At 40.0% G+C, this 25,398-nt stretch overlaps 1 protein-coding gene across 2 annotated transcripts in view; it reads right to left on the bottom strand.

Annotated features, from left to right (window-relative positions):
* The window catches only part of LOC113406240 (SH3 domain-containing kinase-binding protein 1-like), a 378,903-nt gene that overhangs the window by 129,287 nt on the left and 224,218 nt on the right, over positions 1–25,398 (bottom strand). Inside the window, exons 5-7 of one of the 2 annotated variants that reach the window (XM_026649810.1) lie at positions 20,191–20,320; positions 14,518–14,592; positions 3,021–3,217 (exon numbers count right to left, since the gene is read on the bottom strand). In XM_026649810.1, coding sequence (XP_026505595.1) covers positions 3,021–3,217; positions 14,518–14,592; positions 20,191–20,320 — 402 coding nt within the window. The remainder of the gene's footprint in view (positions 1–3,020; positions 3,218–14,517; positions 14,593–20,190; positions 20,321–25,398) is intronic. The other variant, XM_026649807.1, reaches the window with a different exon arrangement.

Raw genomic sequence — 25,398 nt, forward strand, 5'->3', positions numbered from 1 at the left:
TGATTATTTTGTGGAAGACAAGGTGGATGAGGTAATATCTTTTATTGATTATTTTGTGCCATTCTTAGACTCCATTTGATTGAGTGGCTCTCTAAGCTCAGTGGCTCTCAACCTTTCCAATCTTCTGTATCCCTTTCAGGAGTCTGATTTGTCTTGCGTATGCCCAAGTTTCACCTCACTTAAAAACTACTTGCTTACAAAATCAGACATAAAAATATAAAAGTGTCACAGCACACTATTACTGAAAAAGTTGCTTACTTTCTCATTTTTATCATATAATTATAAAATAAATTAAATTGAATATAAATATTGTACTTACATTTCAGTGTGTCGTATATAGAGCAGTATAAACCAGTCATTGTCTGTATGAAATTTTAGTTTGTACTGACTTCGCTGGTGCGTTTTATGCAGCCTCTTGTAAAACTAGGCAACTATCTAGATGAGTTGATGTCCCTCCCTCCCCCCGGAAGGCCCCCCGAGAACCACTGCTCTAGCTGTTAAATGTTGGGTGCGTATGGTAAGTGTTATGCAAGCATTTCCTACTTGCAGCCTGAGAAGTTACTAAATACAGGAAATAAAGTATTCTAACTGCAAATACGATGTAATCACATTCCATTAAAATATTTGTTAAGGAAAATGTGAATACAGAAGAAGGATGGTCTTGTAATTAAGACACCAGGCTAAGACTCTAAGGATTTTGGATTAAATTCCTGGCTATGTCTCAGACCTCCTGTCTGACCTTAGACAAATCACTTTTCAGTTCCCCGTCTGCAAAATAGGGATAATGATACTTCCTGCCCAACAAAAAGTGGACTAAGACCTTCTCTAATTTCACAAAAGCCATTTAATATCTACCAGATGGACACCTCAAATTTGACCATATTAGATGAGTGACTAAAAGGTGAACAGGTCTATATCCTATTTTATACAGAGCCCATTTACCAAAACTGTCTGTATCTTTACAGAAAACTATCATATGTAGGCTTGGCAGAATTAAATTTTTTAAATATAATATTGAAGGATAATATCAAAATTTATTTTTAAGCTTATTATTTTTAAATTTTCTCAGTTGTGGAACATTGCGGGATGGGGTGTCAGACAATTATTTAATGATTGTAGACACTGAAATAAAAAAAGCTTTATCGCCATTAAAACAGTCAATACCCACATGTCAAAATATGCAAAGTAAATATCCTTAAATAAAAAAGTTCTCAAGCAGCATTTTTTTTTACTTTACCGATCTGTACATTTCAATTATCATTGATGGAAATACTTTTTTGTTGGTTTGTGTGTGCATGGAAATCAAAGTTTACCAACATTCACAGATAAAAATAGAATTCTCCCAAGCCTAATCATATGGTATTTGCAGAGCACTGCAGTTTGTCAATTCCAAGCCATCTGAATCAGATGTGGATAATTGAATATTGAATACCTCTACAGTTCTGGTTAAGGTCCATATGTGCATCATTCACAGGTGAATGTGTATATAGTAATCATAAACAAACACTATTTAACATGCAAATACTGACTGTGCATCTAGCTCATCAGAATATCTGCATGCACTCAGAGTAGTAGCCGTATTAGTCTGTATCAGCAAAAAGAACGAGGAGTCCTTGTGGCACCTTAGAGACTAACAAATTTATTTGGGCATAAACTTTCGTGGGCTAGAACCCACTTCATCGGTTCATGCATCTGATGAAGTGGGTTCTAGCCCACGAAAGCTTATGCCCAAATAAATTTGTTAGTCTCTAAGGTGCCACAAAGACTCCTCGTTGTTTCTGCATGCACTGTATTTGTTTTCTTTACCTATATACCTGCTGGAAATGAACTACTAAACATACACATTTTCTAATGTAATAGGAAAAGTTTATGGCCCCAGACCAGGACAGCACTTAACTACATGCTTCATTTTAAGCAGAAGCTTAAATCCTATTGACGACAAGTGTTTTTCTAAAGAAAGATGCTTTCTTGAATTGGGGCCTACACGAATCCAGTCCTAAGCAGCTATCACTATCAACCTTTCATTATCCCGTTCTGGTGGTAGTAACAACCTCTTTCAACATTTTAAAACAGCACATATAAATGTTTACATTGCAGAAGAATCTAATCTGAATTTTACCAAAGATAAGCAGAATTCCAAGCATGCATAAGTCTATCAAAAACAAGCCTTACTTATCAGATTATCCATACACATTAGATAAATATAATTGCTTATAAAGGTGAGGGGAAGGATTTTGTGCCTTTTTCACTATGGTACATACTTCATTATATACAGAAGGCATGAAAAAAAAAACTAAAAAGCTTCCTCCCTCCCCCCCGCTGCTTATTAGAAATATTAAGTCTTGTCTTCTTGTGTCTCTGGTTCTCCTTGGAGACTAGAGAATGAAGGGACCTCTCTGAGGGCTCAACTGAAAGGGTGAAGGTATTTGAATCTTTAACAAAGAGTTTTCCCCCCAAAGTGTTAATTGGGATCTTCTTTATATGTCACACAAACAAAAGAATAGCAACAATTTGCACCCTCTGCAGGTCCCCTATAAAAAGTTTGCCCAATGCATTTTTTAAAATGAATATCCAAAGCACCAAGTTAAAAGTTAAATTCTGTAGGTACTTTTTGACATTTCCTTTTTGGTGGCAGAGTGACTTTATGCTGCCATGTTACTTTACATAAGAACTGGGCATTATTATTATTTGTGGTGTCATATGGGTAACCACAGTTCTAATACAGATTCTGAAGTCTTGTTCCCTGCACTGGTAGTTATTTAGAACAAAGACCAGTGGGTGGAGGTGTGAGCACAGGAATAAAACCTTCACTGAAATAACATTCTTCCAGGCAGTTAAGTAGATGGGTTATTACCAACTTCACAGGAATCTATTTTCCTGCACTTGGCACAACAAATGACAAAAGGACTCAGTCAAAGTAAGGAATAGGAAAGAAACCATAAAGCTGTCAGTTCTACCTTATCATAAAGTTGAGTACTTTGGGGATGACAACCAAGACAGAATTAAGTTACAATATGTACCTTTTCTACTGGTGGAAAGTCATTTTCTACTTCTATTGACCTTGGTCGTAGCTTTATTGGTTTGTCTTTGAAGATATCTCCAAAACCAATCCCCTTGACCTTTTTGGGTTGGATTGCTGCTGCTCCATTGGCTCCTTCTGATTTTGTGCTGCTTGAGTCACCACCATCACTCTCAGAGCCTGTAGCATCTCTTAAACCTGCCAGAAAAGGGGGAGGGGGGAAAGAAACGTTAGATATGGAGCTTCACAATATTTTAAAAACAGAAAACGGTGGTCAAAGCAAACAGCAGCTTCCCCCACCCCCAAATCATAGGTAAAGTGGATGTTCTTTCTTTGTGCCAAGTACTCATTCTAGGTTTTTTTTATTTCATCATTTTACCATACCTCTTAGAACTTCTCTCAAACCACAAAACACACACACACACACACTTCCAATATCAAAACATTATCCCTGAAGGCCACTGCTATACATCAAAATATCCTTCTTCCCTAGACACAGATCACTCAAAAGAGAGTCCAAGAAATTAGAGGTTTCAGAGTAGCAGCCGTGTTAGTCTGTATCCGCAAAAAGAACAGGAGTACTTGTGGTACCTTAGAGACTAACGAAATTAGAATTAATTTCAGTTTTAGTTCAGCTATCATACTTATGGCACTTAAAATTCAGGAGTCAGACCAGATATACTGTACTTTAAATCTGTATGACTCATGTCAAGCCAATTTTGCAATTAGTATCTAAAGATACATTACCTAAAGGGAAAATATAAAGCTAAAAGCTGTTTAAACAAATTTGCAATCAAATAAGTGGCATAATATTATCCCTGCTGAAGAATTACATCTCTCTGTAGATTAGACAGCCTTGTAAGAAAAGCAGACATGCACACCCTCCTCTAGGAATATAATAAATCAAAATTGACATTCCAATTTGCTTTACTACTCTCAATGAACAGGAAAATCCAGGCTTACCTGAAAATTTCCTTTATTCAAGTAATAAGGTCCACAGTTCTATTACAATGAGTATTTTAATTTCAGTCTGCTTGTAGTTCAAGGGCAGAACCAAAACTGTCAGTAGGGAAGTGTCAGCATATGCAGATGACACACCACACTATCTATCCTTCCCCACACACAACCACACCACTACCATCAAGACAGCCCAGTACTTGGATGAAAGCAGCTCTTGGATAAAGAAGAGCTGTCTGAAGCTGAACCTGAGCAAGACAGCAATGACGCTGGTGCGCAGAGGAGAGTATTTTGAAGAGCTTCGAGCCTCAGTGCAGTTTCCGTTGGTAGAAGATACACACCCACAATTGGACAATTCAGTCCGTAGCTTAGGAGTACTCTTGGATTCCTCGCTAACACTGAGCTCTCACATAGTAGCATCTGCATGTAATGCTTTCCATCTCTGCTTGGCTAGGAAACTCTATCCCATCCTGGTGGATGAACACCTGGTCTTTGTCACCTGTCAGATGGACTACAGCAATGTGATATACTTGGGCATGAAGCCTTCAGCACTTAGGAAAATCCACTGGTGCAGAATGCTGCAGCGCATCTCCTCTGCAACACAGGCTACCATGAACATATCAAACCTGTCCTCCACTCTCTCCGCTGGCTTCCCTTTGAATTGCTAATCAAGTTCAAGATCACAGTCTTTATCTTCAAATCACTCCCCGGCCTGGGCTCAGGGTATCTAAAAGATCATCTATAAAGCTCTGGGGTGAAGAGTGCTTGACAACTACATTCCTCTGGCACAACAGAACTCTCAACAATAAAAGTAAAGCTCATCTGTGTGGGAGACAGAACGTTCTCCAGGGATGTTCTGAGACTGTGGAGTGATCTCTCCCAGGAATTAAGGACCATCACAAACACCACCACTTTCCACTCCAAATGCAAGGCACATTTCTTTCACCTTGCCTTCTCTGACATAAACACATAGCAACAGGTACATTGATATTAAAAAAAATACCTTACCAAACCTAGACACTCCACCGCACACACTTTGGGGAGAGAATAAGAGAACAAACATGTGACAGCTGTGTAATCACATTGCTAATTGCACTACTGGAAGACACTCAGATACTAGGGGCTGGTCTACACTGGGGGGGGATCGATCCAAGATACGCAACTTCAGCTACGCGAATAGCGTAGCTGAAGTTGAAGTATCTTGGATTGAATTACCTGGGGTCCAGATGGCGCGGGATCGATGGCCGCGGCTCCCCCGTCGACTGCGCTACCGCCGCTCGCTCTGGTGGAGTTCCGGAGTCGATGGTGAGCGCATTCAGGGATCGATATATCGCGTCTTAACGAGACGCGATATATCGATCCCGGATAAATCGATTGCTACCCGCCGATACGGCGGGTAGTGAAGATGTACCCTTGGGTGATGAGCGTGGTATAAAACCCAATAGAGAATAGACTTGAATGCCCTGCCTCTTGAAGTTCTCTCCAGTTGAGGAAACTTCCACAGCCAGGATAACTCAAATCTACTTTCCTAAATTACAGATCATGTTAAATAAACTTTGAGGAAAAACACAACAAAGTAGTCTACTGCAGATCACAGTAAATTCTACCTAATGACAATAAACCCAAATCCTTGGATGTCGATTTCCATCTCTATTCTGAATGATCGTTTGTCTTCAGGGCAGCTGGATATGTGGACCTTATTATTTAAAGAAAGGAAATTTTCAAGTAAGCATGGATACATTTCCCCATTTTTCTTAGTGCTAATTAAAATGGGTTTTCATAGTACGGTGCCTCCAGGATAGGAAGCAGGATCATCTCTTAAATACAGATATCCAAAACCAAGTAGATTATATATCTCCTCCATCTTCCCCTGGATACCAAGGCATGGAGAAGACTTCTTCCAAAACAAAAGGAATGGCATTAGCTGACACTGGATGACCAATATGGTGAATGAATGGTAGACTAACACATCTTATTACAGGAGATATGACTATTCTGCCCTGCGATTGCCAGTTCTCCTAAGGACTGGATGGTGACGCATAACTAAAGCAGGGCTATTTTTTGAGTTTACTTAAGGAATTAATGCTATGACAATTGTGAGGACTACTGGGCTGAAATTTAAGTACAATACTGGGTCTCATAGAAAGCCCCAAATTTCAAATTAAAAAACCCTCATCTGATTGGCAATAGTAGCCATTGGGAGGCCTGCTCTAATGGATAGGAAATATGGTGACACTTGCTGCAGAGGTTCCATTTGGGTAGTGAGGTAAGGAGAAGGATGAGGTTACAAGGTTATGCTCTATGACCTTGTGAGGTTGGAATAAGGTTGATGCCTTAAGGAAACATTAAATATTGGGATATATATAAAGTTTCCTTTTCTTGAACATACTGCTAACATTATATTACAGAGACCTGACCTGTTTGTGGGACACTCATATTCCCATATTAAGGTCCTCCTGGAGGAACTCGAGGTTATGTTTCACTGATTTAACATGATAGTTAGGCTTTGCACCATCTCGCAGAGTAAGTTTTATTTGCTGAATTCTCTCGCTTGAGGTCCATGGGAGCAAAAATCACTTCCTCCAACTATTCATTTTGCAGCTGTCTGGTCGGATCCTTTGTGAGAAGGACACCTCCAAAAATCCACTGCTAGGTTAATCAACCTGGAGAGCCAAACTCTCTTCAGCCAGAAACGCATAAACAGTATCACTACTGTTCTTATCTTCTCTATTGTCCTGGGAAGCTGTGGAAAAGGCAAGAAAGCATAGCAAGGACTTTGCGTGACATCACTCACCACCTGGTCCCGTGTGTCCAGACACAGAGAGGCACTTTATTTACTGTTTCCAGGTGCAAAGTAGTTGATCACCAGCTGACCAAACTGACTGATGATGTGAGAGATATTCTTGGGTTTAGAAGCTGGTAAGGTGCTGGTTTGTCCCCAGACCTTGAAGGACTCACTGCCATACCCAGGGTCTCTTTCCAGGCACAGTTTTATGTTCCAAACATAGGCAAAACAAAAACAGTTCATTGGTGCACCCTGGATTATAGCACCTCAATCTTTCCTGCTTCAGGGCCTACTGCAGGATTCTTCCTTGCTCTTTTCACAGAGCACTGCCTCCCAGCTTTCTCCCTGGAAGCCATCCTCCCCTCTCCCCGCCACCCCTGTTGGTTCCCATTGCCTTCCCTCTTGGCACTGTAGAAACCAGGGACCTTCCTGTTGCTCCTCTTTCCTTACTGACAGCCTGGCTCTTCATAGCCCCAGATGCTGCTGCCCCCCCTTAATTGACCAACCGGGAGCACCTGTTCTAGCACAGGGGAGCTGGACCTGCTTCATTTAAAGGGGCCAGACACCCTGTGACAGAGGCACTCTGATAATCCAACTTCTGCCATGTAAATCTTGGTGTTAATCTTCCCTTTGGTGGGGAGTGCACCTAGAGACAGGAGACTTTGTTCTGCCAAGAACAAGCAAATTTCTCTCCGGGGTAGGGCTGAATGTGTTCTTGCTAGTCATTATGAAAACCCTATTGGACACACTGACTGTCGTCACTAGAACAGGTCTGTTATTCATGGAAGAAGCCATGCGCTGAGACCTCAGTTAATTATAGTGTTCCAGCTGGTGGATGCTGTACCCTCTTTTTCTGGTGCCCATTCCCTGAACTGAATTAGGAAGGTCCCTTAAAAAAAATAAAATTAATCTGATTCTCTAAATTCACTAGCTGTGAGAGCAGATAACATACAATTGGAGCTAGATCTTTGCAAATGGATAAGATAGGGTAAGATGCAGTGACAGTATCCGGAATTACTGGATATAGGTATCATATGAACTCATTGAACATGCCTGTGTATGAGATCAGAATTCCCATAGGCTCCGATAAAAATTGGATTTTTGTTTCTGTGACACCATTTGTTTTCCATTAGGGGCAATCTTCATCTTCTGTAACATTTTTCTGAGATGAGACCCCTGTATCTGATAGCATTCCTCCTCATCCCAGGTCTGTTATTGACTTTCCAGGCACAATGTGTTTGTCCCAAAAACAAGATACTCCAGGACCTGTGTCACTCAGCTTTTCTCTGTACAGAATCCAGATCAGAAAAATTGTCTGGGAAGAGATAAGTGAATTTCCTTCTTCCCTAAATCCAATATTATTTCTACCATAACGCCGGAGAGACACTCTGGGAGCACATATAACATCAAATGGTAATGACTGAAATTGGGAAAAAATAAAAGGCTGCCATTCATCTGCAAATCATAAGAATTGTCTAAGGATGGTTAAATGGGAATGCTTTGAAGACAAACCTCTATTAAGGGCTTCCTAGGGTACTCCCATGGACACTGTCCAGTGACCGTATTTGATCAAAGCTACAGGTACTGTTGCTTCAAAACTGACAGAACCTGGCACTACTCAGGGGTCTATCTCTGGAAAGAGCTGATTGGGAGACCTTCAGATAGCTCTGGGGCAATGGAGGGCAACTACAGACCCTACGCTTGTTCTAGCTGCCTGACAAAAAAGTATTCTTTCCTGTTGTATTTCATAGACTGCTTCAAGTTGCCATATGATTTGTACTCCCTTCTATAATGTGTGTCCGGAGTCAGGATTGTCAGTCGAAATTTCTGATTACTATGTGGCCACAGGTAAAAATCTCCTCCAGTTAGAAACACCGAGTCCCTGACCACCAGGGAAAATAGCTACTTTATTTTCAATAAGGGAGGAGCAGGAGACACAGGCCTTTCCTTTTGCTTCAAACTTTTCTTTGCCTGGCTCTATCCCTGAAGCCCATAGGTGCACCAGCTGCTGCCAACGCCTTAGAAGGGGAAGCAGAACTAAGGGGACAATCTCCCCCAAAATCAAATGCAGCCTTTGGGACACAGCTGGGAATTAGACAAACACATCATGGAACTGAATGGTTAGTCTAAAAATCTGAAATAAAGTTTGGCATTTTCTTCAGAAAAGCTCTACTGCAGGGAGGGCTGGCTAAAAAACTGAAGCGAGTGCCAGGAGGCAGGGCATTCCCCCTCTGACAGCCACTAATAGCTCTGGTTCTGCCCACTATTAACATTAACCTGTTGAAACTGGGAGAGGAGCAGCAGCAAGAAGTTAAATTTCCCAAACCTGACTCTAGGAAGCTAGACCTTTGTCTACTATCTATGAGAAAGTAGGGGACTGCAGACATACATAAAATGGTATAAACATGTTCACAGCCCTAGTATTGTCTGCTATTTATTTCATTTACACTATAAATGTGTTAGACAATTTAGTACTCATACAGGTAAGAGTTTAACAACACTATCTCTAGAGGCAGCTCAGGCCTAATTCTTTCTCAGAAAACCACAGCTGTGTCAAGGCATTTCAAGACTTGACCTATAACACTCTTGCTATTTGTCTGAGGTCTTCCTAGAGCAAACTCTCCAAATTGTGCCAAACTATAGTGGATTTGAGATTAGCACAAATGGGGATTAGAAGGACCACCAGATTTAATTCACTAACAAACAATATTCCCCGAGTTGTGCTGGCATCAGTCCAGGATTCTGGAACACAAAGATATATTCAGACTTGATAATGGGTTGTGTAAGCTCAAAATGTTAATTTTATCACAGCTGTTTATTTTTGTTTTAACTCTATTCAAAACACAGGAAAAATAATTGTTTCTAAATGTAAATAAATGAAAAGGCCAAAAAAAGACAACAAAAAAACACGTTTTCAAGCTTCAAAGAAAATTCTCTTTTAATGTATTGTTTAGCAATTTCATTTTTATTCTTTGTTCTGTACTGCTACTCTTTATTTCATGGTATTGGCAAAATCCTCAAATGTAACTGTGGCAGAATGTTTCCGCCCTGCCTCCCCGATGCCCTCTAAGCTTTACTAGACCGAGTGGTATAAAGGTCAGCTGTTCAGAGGCAAACACCTGAGACAGCTAAGAGATTTTCCTAATTTGGTCTGGCATCCAGAGAGAAATGCTGTCAGCTGTGTTTAATGGGATAAAGGGGAGAACTGTGTAAATGGAGCTTGTTTCTCACCCCCATTGACTTTTAAGGAAGATAGGAAGAGAGGGGAGAAGTATATTCTTCCCCTCTAGCAGAGATTGGCAGCATGGGATTGTGGAACTCTTGGCTGGTGAATTTTCATGGGATGGATGGTTCCATGGTGACAGCCAGATGATTATCTTGTCAAGAAGTGAAGCAGGAAGGGTCCTTCCTTCCTTCCGACTGGCAAGCAGGAGAGAGCAGGCACACAGCGCACACACACACACACACACACACACACACACACAGCCCACCATGATTTTTTTTTTTTTGTGTGTGTGTGCACCCAGCACTCATCTCTGGCCTTGTTTTCTATGAATATCCTGTGTTTCCCTGATGCTAGTTTCATGCTGCCTCTCAGTAGTATTAAAAAAAAGGAAAAGCAGTTTATATGAAACTTTGATTTAAAATATTGGTTCAGAACAATGTTATGATTATAAATGCACATTTTGAAAAACAAACACATGCTTTATAACCAGAGCAAAATAGTAATTAAAAAAGCTTCTGCTGCAGTATACAGAACATACAAATTGCAAATTTAGTCTATCCTCTGTATTACTCATTCATTTATTTATTATCATCAGATATATTCCTTCAGGAGATGTAATTTTGTAATCCAAACATTGTCATTTCCTTTCAGCATGTTCATTTTCCTTAGCACAATGATTCTTGCTATGTGACAAGCAGCCCCAAATTCTTTATGCCTTAGCAAGAAATCATGCAGAGTAAAGGGGAGTGGTTTCCTGCACCACGGAGCAGCATGCATTAGACGTGCAGTGTGAGCACAACTCTGAATTCTCTTTAGCATGAATTTTGGGCCATCAATATTGAAGCTGGTGGCTTTTTTTCCATTCCCTATAAACGGTCACAGAGTATTCTCACAATTTCATTTTAGACTGGTTTTACTGTGCTTCTGCCTGCTGCCGTCTTGATTTCTGAATTATATTCATCCCCCTTGTTCTGAGTGGCTGCAGGAACACATTGCTTACACTACATGAAGGGACCTGTAACAACCACAATCAAACAGAATTTCTTCCTGACAGCCATAAAAAATGGTCTATTATGAGCATGATAAAACATTTTCTGCGGGTGGGTTCTTGAATCTTTGGAAGGATTTTTTATGCATTTCTTCCTCTCCACCACTGTTTTTTTCCCTTTCTCCATCTGCACATTTGTTTTCGAGGCAACATTTCTCAGTATGCTAATTCTTATTCAGGAAAATTGTGCCTCACGAAATTTTAGCACTGTTGTTTCCTCAAATGTTACTTTACATTGTAGCATCTGTGTATTAGTTATATTTTCTCTTAGGAAGCAAATACTGTAAGCAAGTTAAGAGACATTGGAGAGAAATGGAAAAGGTTAAACCTCTCCTTAAATTTGCTAAAATTCATGATTTTTTAAAACTGCGTGCATTAACTTTGTTCATATGATGAGATATTTCAATAGTATTCATATTACAAATAGGTAATGAATCATGTATTGCTTTCTTTGAACTCTGACCAACAGTTACTCAAGGACTAGAAAATATTTTTAAAAGGAAAAAAAATGTGTAAACTGGTGGAAGAGTAGAAAGCACAGAAGAAAAATTACTCACTGGTAATTCTGTTTGTAGCAATCCTGTCTTCTTCTATCACACTAAACAGCAGCTATTACTGACAGCATTATTGCTCCACCTATCAAGGCAAAATATCTGTCCATCAAGGCATTAAATACGTGCCAATCTGTCCACTTCCTTCAGTTACAGCACTTCCAGAGGAAAAGAAAGGAAAAGAGAGAGAGGGAGAAATTAAGATGGTAAAAATAAAAATTCCAAGCAGTATTCTCTGAGGAGGCACAGGAGGAACGTAGGATGGGAGAAGAGAGAACGGCGATATACAAAATTACTGGTGAGTAATTTTCCTTTGTCATATATCCCTCTTCAACCATCCTACCCAGCAGCAGCAATTTCCCCAGCATGCTAGAGTTGGGCTTACTGTATAGTGGAGCTGGCCATACCTAATGGCCAACAAGTGATGTCAGCAGATGAGGAGAGGTCCAAAGATAATGCTGAACATAAATGCAAGGAGATGATCTTACAAATTTCAGTGGCAGTGTCTCAGTCCTTGGTGCTCAAAAAGTGCTGCTGCACCCTAACTGAATGGCATTTAAAAATTTTAGGACATGGTAATTTAGCCTGGTCATAGGCTAACAGAAAACAATTTTTAATCCACTATATTCATGTCCCCCTTTTATTATGACTTTCAAAACAAAATGAGCAACTCTTGATTTTCATAAAACCTTGAATACAATGGAGAGGTAAAAACTTCTGAGCTTGCCTGAAGGCCTGGGAGTGAAGTTTCCTCTGCTGTGAAAGTGGGCAATCAAGACACGTTTTAGGAAGAATAGTGAGTTCCTTAATATATACGTGTGAATTTACTTTTGAAATTAACTCATGGAGAAGTCAAAGAACTGTCCTATTTTCAAGTAAGATTTCAGGAACAGGAGAGAAATAATAATAAAACTCAAATCCTTCATTCTGTGGGCTATCATGACTACAATTAAATAGGCTTTCTTAAATAAAAATATCTTTGTGGAGATGTCCAAAGGGTTTGAAAATGGAGGAATGAGCACCTGAAGAATCAAAAGAACACTTTGGCTAAAACCAAAAGCCATTGGGTAGGATATGAGAGGAGGAAGGTTTAGCACAGCCTCAGTACGGCGGCTCTGGAAGAGAGAAAGTAAAAGTCAGTATAGAGAAGGAGTCTTGTCTGCAAGATGAGCTGTTTAGAGAAATAGGAGGAGGAGTGATGAAATACCCCCTTTGGGCACCGAATCACAAGAGGGCATCTCTGAAAGCACTTGGGAGACCAGATTCTTGCCTTGTATCAACCTGCCTAAAGAGGCTTATCTGTAGGAACCTCTTTTCAGCTTTCTAGCTTCAAATCCACAAATGGATAGCCACAGAGGCCATGGATCTGCCTGTAAGTCTAGCATTGTCAAAAGCAGCATCACAGAGATAGGAAGTTGCATGGGAAGAATCTGAAAGAATACAGAAGACCTCACAACTAAGTACCAGAGAAGGGGCCACCAAGGAAGAAGGCAGAGGAACCACAGACCAAGTGGATTGCACCAGCTGGGTTGAGAGCATTTTTGAAACATGAATGGGAAAGAGGAGCCACAAAAAGAAATGAATGCCTGCAAACGGACAGCCCATGAAGCCACTGCTGAGGAGACAGCACCCTCTTTTGGGAGCTGAACACCAGCAGCTGCACTGATCCAGGAAGAAGGGGGAATGGTAAAAGCTCCAGTCACTAAAAAACCAACTGTGGTGGATGAGAGGCAGCAGAGCAGGGGACTACTGCTCCGGCAGACTCAGAGTGTAAGAGGGAGTGTCCACTGACAAAGGAAGTACCTGGTCCAGAGTCTCTGGGAGGCGGGAGAGCAGCAACCCACAGCTATGTGGACGGGCAGAGTAAGGGTGGGGAAGGATGAAGACCAGGGAGCATTGTCCTGTGCAGACAGCTGCATTGGAGGGAAGCACATGCCAAGATAAACATGAGACCTCTGCGTAGGGCAGAAGTACTGACCACTTGTTTCCCTAGAGTCAGAGAGTGACAGTGGACAAGCCCAGGGGGTTGTCGTGGTGATACTTGATCTCTGGTTGCTAGAGTTCTGCATGAGAGAGCAGTTTGTGAGAAGCCGGGGATTTCTGTCTTCCTTTCCTCCTCTCTTCTCTGCCTATCTGTGTCTTTGACTTTCATCTTCGTATTTTCTGCCTTATTCTGAGAGCTAGAGTTGCAGTGGGAGGAGAAAAAGAAAGGAGGAATATTAGGAAAGCATGTGGAATGAAACATGCACACCATGCTTCCAGGATAGAGGAGCAAAAATCCTGAACATTAAGTGAGCAGACTGGTGCTTAGAAACTGGCCTAGACTAACAGATCTTTTACCTTCTTCCTTAACGGTACAGTATATAAAGCCATAATGCTGCCAGGAATTGCTATCATGGACAGGAAGACGGGTGCACAATCAAATGTAATTTATTTCATTTTTAAAGAACGGAGGGTTTTCTCTTTAAAATTCCTTTACACTTTTTTCTTTAAAGAAAAATATATTTTATATGTTCAACAATCGTTGCATGCAAGTTTCTTATAAGTAAAAGCAACAACACACTTCAGAGAGTATGGTTACACTCCAGAAACCTACATGTCTCACATGGCTGAAATCATCAGACCAAAGGCTTTGCATCCCACTCCACACCCATGGCCTAAAAAGAACACAACTGACAGCTTGTTGCGTGCTCACATACATTGTATAGATATATACACACATACATGCACAGAGAGAATGAGAACACTTTCTCATTACACTACAATCATGGCATTTGTCAGCAGCAAATAAGAGTTAGCTCACAGACACATCTACAGTGCAGCCATAAGTGAGTAATGGTGACACACTTTACAAGTGTAGATGAATCAAACATATATTGAGGAGTAAGACTTCATCTTTAAAATTGCCTCTTGAATTTTAAATACACTCACTGTTATAGCGTCTGTAGCTGTCAATCTTTGCTTGTGCCACTCTGTATAGAACTGTCCCATGAAAGGCAGACTTTCCTGACAGCAAATGAAAGAAAAGAAGGAAAGAGGAAACAGAAGAGGGGAAGGAGAGATCGAATGATGGTAAAAAGAAGGTAGAGGAAGAGTTTTTAATCTGTACTTTCAATTACTAACATTTTAAGAGTTCTATTAGCAAAATGAGACCATTAGCTGCACTGACTGTACATGAAGTTAAAAATATTCTCACTGCATGTATGCCAGATAGGGAAATCTCTCTTGATTTTGCTAAAGCTACCTTGGTTGAGTTATATAATGTATTGTTTCCCATAATCTCTGATGGCCAAATGAGAGAAAATTTGGCCCATAAAGTTTTATTTTACATGTGTGAATGAACAGAAAAAATGTGGGTCTCCTTTTTTGTCTCTATCTGAGATTTAAAGACAGCCTGAAAAGACTTTGCAAACATTTTTTTCTTGTTTGTTTTTTGCCCTAAGCCCTGTCTATAGTAGGGAAATTCTATCAATATCACTGCATTGATGTACTTACTTATGCCAGTCCATGCCCCTGATTTAGACATACTTCACTGGCAGGTCACTGAAATACCATTAGAAATATCAAAAACAACATGTTTTGCTGAGGGACTTATTGAAGGTTTCAGATATTGATTATGAACTTTAACAGTTCTTAACTGAAGGGATGACATGTTGACTCTTAAAGACATTTTTTTAACCCAGTGGTTTATTGAGCTAAATAGATATTAACAAAAAAACAAACAAAACCTGAAGAGCTTTAAACAGTCTGAACAAAGACTGCTTCCCATTTCAGTTGATTAAGGCTATGCCTTTACTGCCAAAAAAAAAAAAAAAAAAAAAAAGTAGGGTTTTGTTTGTTTGTTTGTTTACAGTGAGACAGCTAACATGTTAGCGAATACAGATTTCATTGCATATCATTCTGTCATAGTCCTACCAGTTCTCCAGTAGTCCAAAACATCTTCTAGGGAAAAAAACAGTTAGAACTGTATATATACTATAATAAACAGACAGAAAAAAGTATACCAATGAAAACATCCATCGCCATCTGTCTACATAAGCAAGCAACAACAAAAAAGGCACAAAGCCCTTCCTCCCCTTCCCAGATCATCTTTAAGTGAAATCTATTATAACATTCACTCTGATGTTAAGAAAGCAGAGAAGGAAATGTTTGGCTACATGACAGTGAAGAGACAGCTGAAATTTAAAGGAGTTAAGATGTATTACATTGCCTAACTAAATCATTAGCTGCAAAGTCTAACATCAATCTTAGTACTGGCACTCATGATTTCTTAGCGACCATGGCTAATATGTTTTTAAATATCCAATATATTAAATTAGACCTAGTCATGTCTTAACTTACACACACACAAAAGAGATAGCAAGATATATCCAGTAGTCTTTAAATGCTGTGATATTGCCACAGGCATATTAAAATGACTGTGAAATCACCCCCTTCAGATATGACTTTCATTCATTAGGTTATAATATTCAGTTTCATTACACATGACAATTTTCCTGATTTTTTGTTAAGCTGTAATGAGAAGCTGTGGTATTTCAGAATATCCTAAAACCAAATAAACGAATGTTAAGACATCTGAGAAATCTAGCATACACAATTTGTGGATGTTATCTACTACCAACAGACAACAACACTTTGAAATCAATAGGACTCCTGGAAAAATAAAGAGTTACTCAATGTGAGCATGGGTATGAAAATCAAGCCTTAATGAAGTGCTGCTGCCGGCAGAGCAAAAAAAAAGCCGAGTGCTGCTGCTAGCAGAGCGAAATATCGGGACAAATTGCGTCCCGACCAGAGATCGGTTGGGACGCAGGACAAACACCGAAAAATCAGGACGTCTGGTCACCTTATCTGTAATGCATCTTTGAGGAGGGGGGATATTACAGTCATTTTATAGATGGGCCAAACATTTTTTAAATGATCTCTGATCTTGCGAGGCCCTTACTTTCCAAAATGTCAAGGCACCCAGAACTCATTGGGAATTACAGTTTCTCAGCCCCTCTGAAAAACTGGGCCCAACTGAATTCCAAATAGAGTATCCAAGAAAAGGATTCTGGATTCCTCAATCCAAGTCACTTCTCTAAACTACTACAAAACATTTGCTTGTCCTAAAAAAGGAACACCGCATAAATAAAAAGAGATGGCCCCAAATTCCCATAATTTATATTTTATTTTCTTACATAGAGGAGAGGGGGTGGTATTCCATCAGAACCTCTCTTGGAGCACCAAGGACATACCTTATTCCCTCTGCACTTTCTCCACTCTGAGAGCCTTGAGCACTGCCCCTGTCTGTCTGACCTGTGGTACTGGACAATGCTCTCTCCAGAGACAGTAAATAAGACTTATTAAAAACCAAATCATGATAATATTTTGCATTTCTACAGTCCATTTCACCTGAGGATCCCAAACTGCTTTACAAACCTTGATTAAGCAAACTGAATAGAAGACCTATAAAAGTGAATAAGTATTATTGTACCCATTTTTCAGGTGGGGAAGCAGAGTTAAGTCACTGCCCCAGATTACATTATAACTCCCCAATTCTGCAACTGGATCTTCATGGGCAGATCTGAGTCTGTGCAGATCCCCATTGACCTCCAAGGCCACACAGACTTGATTGCATGATTGGGGTACAAGTCTGTCATCCAGAGTAAACATCTAAGATCTGACTCTGAGTGTCCTGTGTTATAATCACTAGATATAGTCCATCTCAATCAGTGCTACTCCTGGGCCATGTCTGCACTGCACCACAGAGTGGATGACAGTGGTCTGAATGGCAGCGCACACCATAGTGTTGCGCTATAACTGTGCTGTGTGGATGCTGCTGGAATGAACTATAAAGTACCTAGTTAGCATTAACACAGTCCTCTTTCAAATAGAACTGCATTCATGCGAACTAGATACATTTTAGTTCGTGCCAGTAGTGTCCACACATGGTGCAGTGTAGTCAAGCTGCTACAAAGCCTAGAGATGTTGTAGTCCTACATGATCCTACCATCCCTCAAGAAACTGCAGCACGAACATCCCTTGTCTTCCTCCGAGCAAGGAGCTGAATTGGAGGCCTGAAATTAGATCCCTAAGTTAAATCACATACTGTCTCCTGATGTATTTATATTTGCTTGATCTACAACTCTTCCTTCTGAAAAAATAGTAAATATGGATATTTTAAGTGGCATTTTCCCACTGATGCGTGTGCCTAATGCCTATCTAATGTATAGATTTTTAATATACATATTGAGGTAACTGATAAAGCCTTATAAATGGCCATGCATTGATGAGGTAACAGCTGTAACCATTACAAGAACTCAGTCACTCCTTAGCTCCCTTGGAGGAATGTGTATGCATAACTTCCATGTTGTTCCAATCCTGGACTCATTAAAATGGAGAACAAATCTCCCAGTGACTTCAATGGTACAGGATCCGGCCCCTAAAGGGATAATGTTAACTTGGAAATTGTCAATTTCTAAAAAATAATTACAGGGACTACAGCTGCGCCCTGTATTCCCTTTGCCTCTATTTGTGGTTTCATAATATTTTTCCATTTTAAAACTATTTTGCTGCTGTCTGAAACACCCACATAAACAACAGTGAAACTGGCTAGCTACTAAGCATATTCAAATATTCAATTTACACAAAATGAAAAAAACAACATTCTCTCACCCTCTTTCAGATAAAGTAATCTTAGGTATTACTTAGGAGAGAAGGTACAAGTGATTTCAGACAGATGTAATTTTTATGTTGATGATGTCCCTTTAACATGAATTTTGTAATTGGTAGGGTTTTATCAAGTGAAGAGGCCCAAGGGAACAATCTGATTACTTAACTAAATTGGCTACCTCTGTCATTATGGACAGAACTGAAAGGATATAAATAATTTACACTTACTTTCCTTTGTCAAATCTGTTTAAAGCCATTTCTGGGACACTTATCATAACAAGTGAGCACTTAAGACTTAAAATGAAACATTAGTAAAGAAAAGGAATGTTTTTCCTCTCGTACAGGAAAAGGGGGGCCCATCCTGTAAATCTACCTACCCATCAGTGTAGAATCTAGAAGATAAAATACAGATTCCAAATTGAAGCGTCTATGAATTAACTTGTGAAATATTATCGACAAATTGGGATTAATTCTATCAAACTTCATTGCATTTATACTGAAAACATTATAATTACAAGTAGTAATTTTAAAGTGTAATCTGCCTACATATTGGAACATGCAACTTCAATATTACTCCTGGATATTAATTTCCCCCCTGCACCTCTCTTTAAATTGCTGAATATTTTTAAAGCAGTTTAATTTGAGATGAAGCAGCATTCTCTACGAAGATCATACCAACCCCAAGCATATAGAGTAGGTCACTAATACCTGTCCTTATAAGAAATTAGAAAAACCCTCTTCCAAACACCACACTAGTTTTTTTTTTTTAAACAACCTTATTTCTGTGGCATAGAATAAAGACAACAAATCTTTTCTAAGTAAAAAAACAAACAAATGTTGCGTTAAGACATTTTCAATTAAAAAAAATTCAGAACTACTGGATTTTCACCTCTCATCCATAAGTGTATTATAAAGATTTTGTTCACGTTTGGCAAGTTTAAAAGTTTGGCATAGTCCCACAAAAGCATCACACTTCATCCAGTTGTGCCTAACTCCTGTACAGGTCTCAAAAGAACACCGCATGACCAAGTATTAAAAATGCTGCAAACAACATATGGCCTGGCAGGGAGCAACTTATCAGGTAAATGTGCACTTATGCTAAAATATGCAAATAATGTTGGAATATTTTTAAAATACAGGATCTAGTGACCACAGAATTTGGAGATAGCACCAAGAATCTTTACTTGAAGAAACTGAAACGCAGCAAGACAGAGGAGTATCCATTTCATACAGGAGCAGATTTATGACTCAGGTTATTCTTCTCCTTACATCAAGGAAAAAGTTACAAATTGGGAGAATCCACTACCAAGCTGACACTACTGCAAACTTAGTTACCAAACATGCTTTTCACCTGCAGCAGTATTGAAAATCCAGGTGAGCGGATGGCGCAGTGGGAGAACCAAATCTGAGTCCCAGTTCTGGCCTTTTGCTCCTTTGGCTAGCAGGGATTGGGAATGATGGATGTGGAAGTAGCATGCTCAGCACCTGGAGGGAGAAAGTGCCGCATGTCCCACACCAATAATTATGAATCCTTAAATACCCAGGGGGACTCATTGAATAAGGCCTGGCACTCCTAGCCCCCTGCTAAAATAAATAAGTAAAACCATTGTATAGGCGTTTTGGTAATTTTGTTCAGCTACTGCATGTAAGGACAAAATGGTAGTGTATTTTCATTATGAAATAGAAGCCCTAAAGTTATAAATTGGCATCATTTCCTGGGCCCTTCACGGTTGTAGCTGGATTGGTCTTTAATGCAAAGTGCTATAATTAAGGGGAAGGTGCTAATACCCTTATAGTATCAACAGCCAACCAACCTTTTCCTGACACCAGCTTTAGAACAAGGCATTCTGAAACTCTTCCAAGCAAGAGATAAGACGATCCCAGCATACCAGCAAGTCAATAAACAAGAAGAGGAAAAACAGATTGACTTGATAACACTTTGTTCCTTACTTGGCTTTATTAGTTGTTCCTCCCGTGCAATTTCCACATCATCAGAATCAACAGAAAGTTCCTTTATGAAGTTGGAAGGAAACATGCCAGTCTTTCCATGCAGAATTCCTTCCCACCAGCCCTCCTCCACCTGCACCAAGACACAAACAGAACAAAAAGGGGTGTTAATATATACAGCACTTCTTTTATTAAAATGTTTTAAAATACACATTGTATGAAGAACAAATGTGAAAACACCACTGATTTTGAGCTGTTTGTACACATTTTTACAAGTATGGGATGCACTTTGCATGTGGTATCCATCTTTTTATATGCACGAGATGGATGTATATTATCTGTGCGTGTCCGCAGTTTTTTTATTTGTTCAATCGTGGGAGTGGACAAGCCATTAAATAAAATGACTGTGCAATACTTCACAATTACAGCACGCCAAGTACACTTCACATTTGTAAGAATTCGTTCAACCACCAAAGAAATGCAGCCGTTGAAATACGACAGCTCATTAACTGTGTGCAGTAACACCACACCCCCGTTCAGAATAGGATGTGAAAAAGAACACTAACTGAGAAATTCCGTATCTTTACAAACAACTTCTTTAGGTTTCCACTGCATGACATGACACCACGTATTATGTAAATGTTAAGGAAACTGCAAAGACGGAGAGAATATGGAGAACAGTACTAATGTGTGTTAGATTCCAAAAGAGTCAACAGGACCTACAGAAATAAATAATAACGGGGGCAAAAGAAGCAAGCAACTTCCTAATGTAATTCTCGTAGAAAATAAATACATCACCTAAAAAAGATTCATTCCCTCATGTGTAACCTATCCAATATGGAATGGGAGCATCATACTAGGAAATGACAGTCCCTACATACCAAATGCCTTTAGGTTATAACATGACAGCAGGGAATGATTTATTCTCTGCATCAGATAAGCATATCTTTGACAGATTAATATCTTCCATTCATCAGACACTGCCCATCCACAAAAAAGTGACAGGAGAGGACAGCTTCAGTCTGTGAAATATCAGTCTCTAATGTGGTTTGACCCATCTCCTTTCTGCAAAAAAAAAAAAAAAATTATGAAAACCAGATTCCAACTTCTTTGCAAGTTGTAGCTGTTTATGTTTACTAATTTTTTTAGAAACAAAAAATTAAAACAGTTACAGTTATTTGCTAAGAACTCAGCTACATATCAAATATTTGTAAAAGTCTCAAGTTCTTACATTTATTATTTATTTATTTATCTATCATTTATTAAGAACATATCCAGGATGCCAGCAACAACTTATGGCAAATTTCTCAACCTATAGATGAAGTAGCTGAATCTTAAAACCCAGACATATACTGTGATTTATTTTTGTGTGTGTACTTCCTTTTGATATATTACTATAAAGTACATTTACCAAGTTATTTTTACTTTAGGGTTTTTTTTCCCTCCTGCTTCTCGTACAAATTCTTGTCCTTTTAGGCTGATTTTTTGCCTTTAATTTTGAATGAAGTGGCAAATCAATATGGCTATTTTCATTTAACAACTTCAGTACTTTACCATGCCAAAAAACCTTGTTCATGCATCAGTAATATCAATGAGATCAAGCACATCTCTAGGAATAATGGCTGCTAGCTAACTGCTGCCTTAAAGAGAAGAAGAAACAAGACATTCTGGGTGTATCAGTGGCCCCACTGAAAGTCAATGGCAAAACTCCTATTGCCTTCAGTGGGGCTAGGATTTCAGCCAGTGTTTTCATATGTCCTAGAAAAATAATACTTGTTTGTTTTTGTCTTCTCTGGTCAAACTAAAAAGGCTGGGAAAAACAGAGAAAAATAAACAATAGTATTTTCAAAAGCCAGACCTTTCATATAATAATTTTCAAAGAGGAAAATTATAGGGTTAAAGTCCTTAGGTGCACCTTTTAATACTATTCATATATAATATATTTCTACTTATAATACTGTATTATTCATAGAAGACATTATTGATCAAAACTGAACCTTTATTCGTTACCCATGCTACCCTAACAGTTACTCAAGTCTGACTTACTGATGACCAAAAGATGAAGCACAATGGAATTATGCAGACCTTTAGGTCCCAATCTCGCAAGCAAATAGGATTGAGCCCTTAATGCCTTTTTTCTGTGTGCTATAAAACCAAAACCAGACCAAACAATATTATCCACTTACATCCCTCCGAAGTAATTTTTTTCTGTATTTTTCCTGTTGCATAACACTGTTTTCTAATAAATTAATATCAGTACCATGTACACACACACACACACACACACCTCATCATTATTCACACTTAAATCATCTGCAATGCTTACTGATGACTACTGCATGATATTTCCAGTGTCTGCCCAGTGAGCAAGAGACTAGAGCCAAAAGTGGAATCTTCCCAAAACACTATGCAAAGTGATGTTCACAAAGAATACTGGGGAGCACCATGTTTTAATAAATATTTTTTTCAACAACTGCATTATACAATATAGGTGTGCGTATGTGTGCGCATGCACATTTTTATCAACTTTAAACACACTAGTTAGAGATTATTTTGTACAGCAAACTACATATAAAACGGTCTCCAGGATTTAGCAGCCCAAAATGGGGACAACCCTGTGCCATATGGTTTGAAATGATGTGATAATTCTTAGTCAATAAAAGCTTACAAATGGAAATGCATTATTCATGTGAGTAGCCTATCAGAAGGTACAAGTATTCAGTAAAATCTGTTACTGTAGCTAAGTGCTTTCAGGATGTATGCACCTGGGTCCTAATTCTTGCCTAGCATTCATGCACTGTAAAAATCATCCTCTTCTTTTTTTACCTCACCCACAGAACAGAAATCAGGGTTCCTGTAGTAGAGGAAAGGTTCTTGAATTAATCCATCTCCTATTGACAATACTGTATATACTGTTTTTGGTTCAGCCTGTCTCCCCTCCCCCATTGGTTAAATCTTCTGGCAACCTTAGAATCATAGAATATCAGGGTTGGAAGGGACCTCAGGAGGTCATCTAGTCCAACCCCCTGCTCAAAGCAGAACCAATTCCCAACTAAATCATCCCAGCCAGGGCTTTGTCAAGCCTGACCTTAAAAACCTCTAAGGAAGGAGATTCCACCACCTCCCTAGGTAACCCATTCCAGTGCTTCACCATCCTCCTAGTGAAAAAGCTTTTCCTAATATCCAACCTAAACCTCCCCCACTGCAACTTGAGACCATTACTCCTTGTTCTGTCATCTGGTACCACTGAGAACAGTCTAGCTCCATCCTCTTTGGAACCCCCCGTCAGGTAGTTGAAAGCAGCTATCAAATCCCCCCTCATTCTTCTCTTCTGCAGACTAAACAACCCCAGGTCCCTCAGCCTCTCCTCATAAGTCATGTGCTCCAGCCCCCTAATCATTTTTGTTGCCCTCTGCTGGACTCTTTCCAATTTTTCCACATCCTTCTTGTAGTGTGGGGCCCAAAACTGGACACAGTACTGCAGATGAGGCCTCACCAACGTCGAATAGAGGGGAATGATCACATCCCTCGATCTGCTGGCAATGCCCCTACTTATACAGCCCAAAATGCCGTTAGCCTTCTTGGCAACAAGGACACACTGTTGACTCCAGTTTCTCGTCCACTATAACCCCAGGTCCTTTTCTGCGGAACTGCTTCCTAGCCATTTGGTCCCTAGGTCTGTAACAGTGAATAGGATTCTTCCGTCCTAAGTGCAGGACTCTGCACTTGTCCTTGTTGAACCTCATCAGGTTTCTTTTGGCCCAATCCTCTAATTTGTCTAGGTCCCTCTGTATCCTATCCCTACCTTCCAGCGTATCTACCACTCCTCCCAGTTTAGTGTTATCTGCAAACTTGCTGAGAGTGCAGTCCACGCCATCCTCCAGATCGTTAATGAAGATATTGAACAAAACCGGCCCCAGGACCAACCCTTGGGGCACTCCACTTGAAACCGGCTGCCAACTAGACATGGAACCATTGATCACTACCCGTTGAGCCCGACAATCTAGCCAGCTTTCTATCCACCTTATAGTCCATTCATCCAGCCCATACTTCTTTAACTTGCCAGCAAGAATACTGTGGGAGACCGTATCAAAAGCTTTGCTAAAGTCAAGGAATAACACATCCACTGCTTTCCCCTCATCCACAGACCCAGTTATCTCCTCATAGATGGCAATTAGGTTAGACAGGCATGACTTGCCCTTGGTGAATCCATGCTGACTGTTCCTGATCACTTTCCTCTCCTCTAAGAGCTTCACAATTGATTCCTTGAGGACCTGCTCCATGATTTTTCCAGGGACTGAGGTGAGGCTGATTGGCATGTAGTTCCCCGGATCCTCCTTCTTCCCTTGTTTAAAGATGGGCACTATATTAGCCTTTTTCCAGTCATCCAGGACCTCCCCCGATCGCCATGATTTTTCAAAGATAATGGCCAATGGCTCTGCAATCACATCCGCCAACTCCTTTAGCACCGCCGGATGCAGCGCATCCGGCCCCATGGACTTGTGCTCGTCCAGTTTTTCTAAAAGGTCCCGAACCACTTCTTTCTCCACAGAGGGCTGGTCACCTCCTCCCCATGCTGTGCTGCCCAGTGCAGCAGTCTGGGATCTGACCTTGTTTGTGAAGACAGAGGCAAAAAAAGCATTTAGTACATTAGCTTTTTCCACATCTTCTGTCACTAGGTGCCTCCCTCATTCAGTAAGGGGCCCACACTTTCCTTGACTTTCTTCTTGTTGCTAACATACCTGAAGAAACCCTTCTTGTTACTCTTAACATCTCTTGCTAGCTGCAACTCCAAGTGTGATTTGGCCTTCCTGATTTCACACCTGCATGCCTGAGCAATATTTTTATACTCCTCCCTAGTCATTTGTCCAATCTTCCATTTCTTGTAAGCTTCTTTTTTGCATTTAAGATCAGCAAGGATTTCACTGTTAAGCCAAGCTGGTCGCCTGCCATATTTACTATTCTTTCTACACATCGGGATGGTTTTTTCCTGCAACTTCAATAAGGATTCTTCAAAATACAGCCAGCTCTCCTGGACTCCTTTCCGCCTCATTGTTATTCTCCCAGGGGATCCTGCCCATCAGTTCCCTGAGGGAGTCAAAGTCTGCTTTTCTGAAGTCCAGGGTCCGTATTCTGCTGCTCTCCTTTCTTCCTTGTGTCAGGATCCTGAACTCGACCATCTCATGGTCACTGGTTCCCATCCACTTTTGC

This window comes from Terrapene carolina, unplaced genomic scaffold, assembly GCF_002925995.2.
Source record: "Terrapene carolina triunguis isolate 2854851 unplaced genomic scaffold, T_m_triunguis-2.0 Scaffold23, whole genome shotgun sequence".
NCBI classification, from domain to species: Eukaryota; Metazoa; Chordata; order Testudines; family Emydidae; genus Terrapene; species Terrapene triunguis.